General features: G+C 43.8%; 1 protein-coding gene across 1 annotated transcript in view; it reads right to left on the reverse strand.

Moving 5' to 3' along the window:
* The window catches only part of LOC132386454 (NACHT, LRR and PYD domains-containing protein 3-like), a 43,342-nt gene extending 37,588 nt beyond the window's left edge, over positions 1-5,754 (reverse strand). Inside the window, exons 1-4 of the mRNA XM_059958744.1 lie at positions 5,455-5,754; positions 4,710-4,876; positions 987-1,158; positions 838-892 (exon numbers count right to left, since the gene is read on the reverse strand). Of these exons, the coding sequence (XP_059814727.1) occupies positions 838-892; positions 987-1,158; positions 4,710-4,876; positions 5,455-5,737 (677 nt within the window). The 5' untranslated portion in view covers positions 5,738-5,754. The remainder of the gene's footprint in view (positions 1-837; positions 893-986; positions 1,159-4,709; positions 4,877-5,454) is intronic.
* Between the last annotated feature and the right edge of the window lie 246 nt (positions 5,755-6,000).

Here is a 6,000-nt window from a genome sequence, read left to right on the forward strand (position 1 = left end):
TGCCTGGAATTTACAGTCTAGGTCAGATCAGAGGCAACTATGTTACAGATGCTCTGAGAAATACATGACTGTGAAGCAAATGAAAGGATATGGTCAATAATATAAGTGAGGATGCCAAAGTTTATTTTTTTTTCCTTCCCAGATAAGTAAAGAGTAAAAACAAGGAGAGGGTAGCTATCGGACTGCTGAAAAACGATGTTGTAGTTGTAGTAATCGGTGAAAAGGAAATGTCAGACAAACTCTGTGGAAGTCACTAGCAGAATTACAAAATGCAAAGAGCATCCACGGACATAATTGAGTGTAGTTGCCATTACAACGGAGAAGGTGCGTTGGTATCTGATAGGTCTGTAGATAGGGAGTGTCATTGGACTGAATGACACAGTGTATCAGGAGGAGAGGGTGGATATCGGACCGCTGGGAAATGATGCTGGAGATGTAGTAATGGGTGAAAGGGAAATGGCAGACAAGCTCTGTGGAAGACAACAGAGTCTGCCAAAATGCCAAGCATTTCAGGTGGACAGGAGTGCAGTTCTATTACAATGGAGAAGGTGCTCTGGAAGATGAAAGGTTTGAAGATAGAATAGTCACCTGGACTGGATGATGCAGTGTATCAGGAGACTTCCTCGAGTGTGTGGGCATTCCCAGAGCATCAGGACCTGGAGTGAAGGCTTCAGCAGAACCAACAGCTGGATTAATAAAAATGCATTCCCTGAATTGTAACCTGAATCCATAGAGCAGCAAGTGATTGATGGTAAATATTCAAGGTTTTGACAAGACACAGTCTAACATTTGAGTCGTGATTTGAACTGTGCGTTTCATCACTCACCAATCAGTTGAGTGGGTAACTCAGATAATCCTTGGGCAATGTTCATGTATCTCTGTGAATCAGGACCTGTTTAAATCAAAATAAGTTCATGAAAACAGAACTTAAATGACTAAAATTTATTTCAATGTGCCTTTGTGTTCAGTGAGTGTTTTTAACATACCGAGCTCTTGTATTTCCCTCAGGATTCTGTCCAACTTCAGTAACTCAGTCCTCCATGTCACAAAGGATTCCCACATCGCCCTCTGGGCCCGGGAGCCTTTGCCCATCACCAAACTGAGGAAGAGTCTGGAACTCTCTGTCCGGTCTCCCTTCTCTGTCAGTTCAGTGACTTTCTGTAAAAGGAAACAATGTATTTATTGTGGAGCAGACAGACAGACAGACACGGAGAATGTGGAGGAAAATATCTGTTCATGGTCCCAGTGACGTCAAAACAGATGCAGTCACTGGGCTGCTGCCTCATCCTCTCTGGGTTCAGTCATTAACAGAGAAATAGTAACCGAAGGAAATTCTAAATCAATAGTGTGTATGAATAAGGATTTATTGACGCCTTGCAGTAGATACAACTTGATTAATTTCCTCGATCTATCAATGTGCAACATTACTTCAACCAGAAGAGAGGGGAGAACGAGACAGCAAAAGAAAATGGATTGCGATCATGACTCAATCATGGCTGAAAGAAGATCATAGCTGGGTGTTCACATCCAAGGATAAATATTTAATTGAAAGGATAGGCAGGAAGGTGAAAGGGTTGGGTTGACTCTGGTGTCAAAAAGAAGAAAAGTCCTTAGAAAGAGGTGATATTGGATGGAATGATGCAGATGTTAAGAAACTGCATTGGAAAACTGACCCTGGTTAAAGTGATATACAGGCCTCTTAAAAGCCCCCAGGATGTGGGCTACTAATTCCAGTGGGAGAGAGAAGAGGCATGTACAGAACTCAGTGTTAAAATAGCCATGGGGAATTTCAATAGGCAGGTAGCTTTGGAAAATCAGGTCGGTGTTGAGTCCCAAGTGAGCGAATTTATAGAATGCCTAGGAGATGGTTTGTGAGAGAAGCCTATGGTTTAGCCCACTATAGGAAAGGTGGATCTGGATTCGGTGTTGTGTATTGCATCAGATTTGATTGGGGAGCCTAAGGTAAATAAATCCTGAAGAGGCAGTGATCATAAAATAGCAGCATGCGCACTGCAGTTTGAGAGAAAGAAGGTAAAGTTAGATGTATCCATGTTACAGTGGAATAAAGGAATTACAGAGGCATGAGAGAGGAGCTGGGCAAAAATAAATTGGAAGAGAACACTAGCAGGGACAATGGCAGAGCAGGGATGGCTGGAGTTTCTGGGAGAAAATCGGAAGGTGCAGGACAGATAATCCCAAAGATAAAAAATTATACCGGAGGAAGGATGATCAACCGTGGCTGATGAGGAAGTCAATGCAGCACAAAAGCAAACGAGAGGGCAGAGAACATAGCAAAATATAGCGGAAAGCTGGTGGACTGGGAAGCTTTTACTAACCAGCAGAAAGCAACCAAAAACCCATAAGTAGAGTGAATATGAAATGTGAAGCTAGGCTAACTAATAATGTAAAATAGCTAACCAAAAGGCTCGTCTGATATATATGCCCTTTTAGGATAGGCTATTGAGTTTTGGGGTCATGCATATCAGCTTTGTGCATGGTAGTTCATCTCTAACCAATCTTAAGTTTTTCCAGGAAGATGCTGGGAAAATTGGTGAATCGATGGAAGTGGATGTTGTCTACATGGACTTTAGCATGACATTTGACAGGTACCGCATTGGAGGTTCAAGGAAGGTCAGTTGCTCAGCATTCAAGGTAAACTGGTAAACTGGATTAGACATTGGCTTTTTGGAAGACAGAGAGTGGTTGTAGACTTTTGCAATTCTGATTGGAGTTTATAACTCATGCGGTGCCACAGGGATCAGTGTTTGGTCCGTTGTTATGCGTCATCGATGTCAATGATCTGGATGAAAATGTTGTTAATTGGATTAGCAAATTTGCGGATGACACCAAGAGTGGGGATGTGTAGTGGAGAGTAAGGGACACTACCAAAGCTTGCAGTGGTGTCTAAACCAGCCGAGAAATGGGTAGAAAATTGCTGATGCAATTTAATGCAGACAAGTGTGACATGTTGCACTTTGGAAGGGTCGATCTTACACACTGACCTGTAGGGAACTGAGGAGTGCGGTAGAGCATAGTGATCGGGGAATACTGGTCCACACTTCATTAAAACTGGCAGCAAAGGTAGATAGATCGGAAAGAAAATATTTGGCATATTAGCCTTTATAAATGAAAATATTGAGTACAGGAGATGGGATATGATGTTGAACACGTTGGTGAGGCCTAATTGTGTGTATTGTGTGCAGTTCCAGTCACCTACTTATAGGACAGATGTAAAGAAGGTTGAAAGAGTACAGAGAAAATTTACAACAGTTACCGGGACTGGAGGACTTGGGTTATAAGAAAAGATTGAACAGGTTAGGACTTTGTGCCTTGGAACGCAGAAGATTAAAGGGATATTTGATAGAGCTACACAAAATTATGAGGTGTATTGATAGCGTAAATGTAAGCAGGCATTTTGCACTTAAATATAGAAGTACTACAACAAGAAGTCTTCAGTAAAGGATGTGTAACACTCTGGGAAAGGTTTCACTGCTAATGTGATTGTCTTTCTGTAGAAGCTGTGCTTGGGCTATGGTTAGCGATAACAGGTGCTTAGGAATGTGAACCGTCAGGCAAGGAGAGGGTGCTTACATGCTGTTTGCCCAACACCGAGGCAATATGGGTCTTTTGTTCAGCAGAAGATGGAGAAAGAAGATGCGAGAAAGGAGAGGTTGTAGACAACAGAAAGGAGTGGACTTCCAGTGCGACCGGGAGTCAACGAGGCCAGGGAAATCGATGGAGGACCAGCGTAAGGGAAACCGTGAGCACCAGCATGTGCACATTAGACTGTCTCATTAAAATGATCCCTTTTCTTTTTGTTTTACTTTAGCCGTTAGTCAAATTAAGAACTATAAAGCTAAATCACATATGTGTTGTACTGTCTCTTCTTTCGTGGTACTGATTTGTAACAGGGGAACAAATCACGTAGTATCCACACAAACAGGAGGTTTTGCACCTCAATCTCAAACGTTTGGTGGGGCCAGAGTTTCTTCCCTAGACTGACGCAGCCGACGGAACCCGAGGGTTACAGATGAAAGGTGAAAAGTTCAACGGGTACATGAGGGGGAACATCTTCACTCAGGAGGTGGTGAGAGTGTGGAACGAGCTAGCAGCACAAGTGATACAAGCGGTTAAGAGATGTCAGGATAGATATATGAATATTAAGGGTATAGAGTGCCAGGGCCCAGTGCAGGTCAATGGGAATAGGCTGTTTAAGTAGTCCGGTATGAAATAGATGGGCCAAAGGGCCTGTTTCTGTGCTGTACTTTTCTATGACTATGACAAGTCAGCCAGTCATTGTTTGGGAACTCAGCTGTGGTTCCCTCCCTCCCTCAGGTACAGAGGTGAATCCAGTTGGTCCAATTTACAATCTGATTGTTTCATATTCATCCTGGATTAATGAGCTGAGATGAATTTGACCGACAATCCTGTAAAGTTGCGAAATTCATTTTAGACCGAGTACCTGTTCAACGGTCCAGATATGCAGACACTGCACTTGGACCACACTGATAAATACAGCAGGTGTGAGAGGAAAAGGTGACGCTGGACCTGCAGTTCCCAGTGCTCCCCACCTTAACAGCTGAAACAACATCTGCTGAGGACAAGTCAGAGATCAAAGTCTCCATTGTCATGTAGAACTAGAATGTGAAGGAGATTAATTTTGGCCAATATTCCCAGCAGTTCGGTGACAATACACAAACTACACTCACCTCATTTTCTTCTCTACTGAAATGTCCTTCCTTTGTCAACATCCAACCAAGTCTTTCAACCTTTTCTTCAATCGCTTGTTCTAGTTTGTCCCTGTAGAACTTTGTCAGTTGGTACAGTCGATATTCACCCCCCTCTGCCAGGAGGTCGGAGATTGTAAACTCTGGCTCTGCGAATATAAAAAGAGAATGTAGACACAAATTCAAATATTGCTTGTCTGCACGGCTCTCATCCAACTCAACAAACCAGTCATGTCTTGAACCTCAGTGTTCATCTGCCTTCAGCTGGAAACACGGATTTATTCCCAATCTCCGACACTGGCTTTAAAACCGACTCATCAATGCGCCGTGCATGATGTTCCCAGAAGGACCACATTCACTAGAAACCTGTCTCTCCCACCGTCCCACCCACTCACCGATTTCAGTTTAAGATGGGCAATAAATGTTGGGACTGTCAATGATCGTCGTTTCCCAGAGATGCTTTCTGCATTCTGGCGAATACATTTTCCTTAATTCATATCCTGGAAGTAGCCTTTGATCTGGACAGCTGCATTTCCTCTGATACACATCCGGGAACTCCTCAGCACAGATAGTACATTTCCTGTAGTGGAATAACGCGTCCCTCACTACACCACTTGTCCCTCATCCACACATCCACCTCTCCTCTGAACAACCCTCCAACAAGGAATCACATTCTTCCTCCTCCCTGCCACATCCTGTGAACACATCAGCCTCATATTTCACTTACCCATTCTTTGTTGGGGACGTGACAATTCCGTATTTGATGAGCTTCTGAGTTGACAGACAGTCGCCTCACTTGTGCTGTTTCCAGGGTCCTGATGGGTGTCTCTGACAGCTCTGTCTCTGGGCTGACAGACAGTCGCCTCACTTGTGCCGGTTCCGGGGTCCTGATCACTGTCTCTGACGTCACTGTTTCGGGGCTGAATTTGCTCCTCCTCCTCTGCGGCAGGACCGCATTCCATTGGGACATTGCTCTCAATCTGACCCTGCTTTGGTACCTGGCTTCCCATGTCCCGATCATCTTCCCTCGATGATCCGCCTGGTAAAATCCTCTTGAGTACTTTGTGTACCTGATTTAATTTCCCACCTGAAATAAATGAATTGCAGGTTTAGAATGAGTTATACATGAACAAGGAGTCACAATGGGTGCCATGGAGTTGAGACTTTGGCTGATCATATTTGGAGTGGGACTGTGCTGAAGAATGTGAACCAGACTTTCAGCCAGGTGACCATCCCAACACATCCATTCCCAGAAAAAGAACAGGACAGACAC

Source organism: Hypanus sabinus, unplaced genomic scaffold, assembly GCF_030144855.1.
Source record: "Hypanus sabinus isolate sHypSab1 unplaced genomic scaffold, sHypSab1.hap1 scaffold_117, whole genome shotgun sequence".
Taxonomy (NCBI): Eukaryota; Metazoa; Chordata; class Chondrichthyes; order Myliobatiformes; family Dasyatidae; genus Hypanus; species Hypanus sabinus.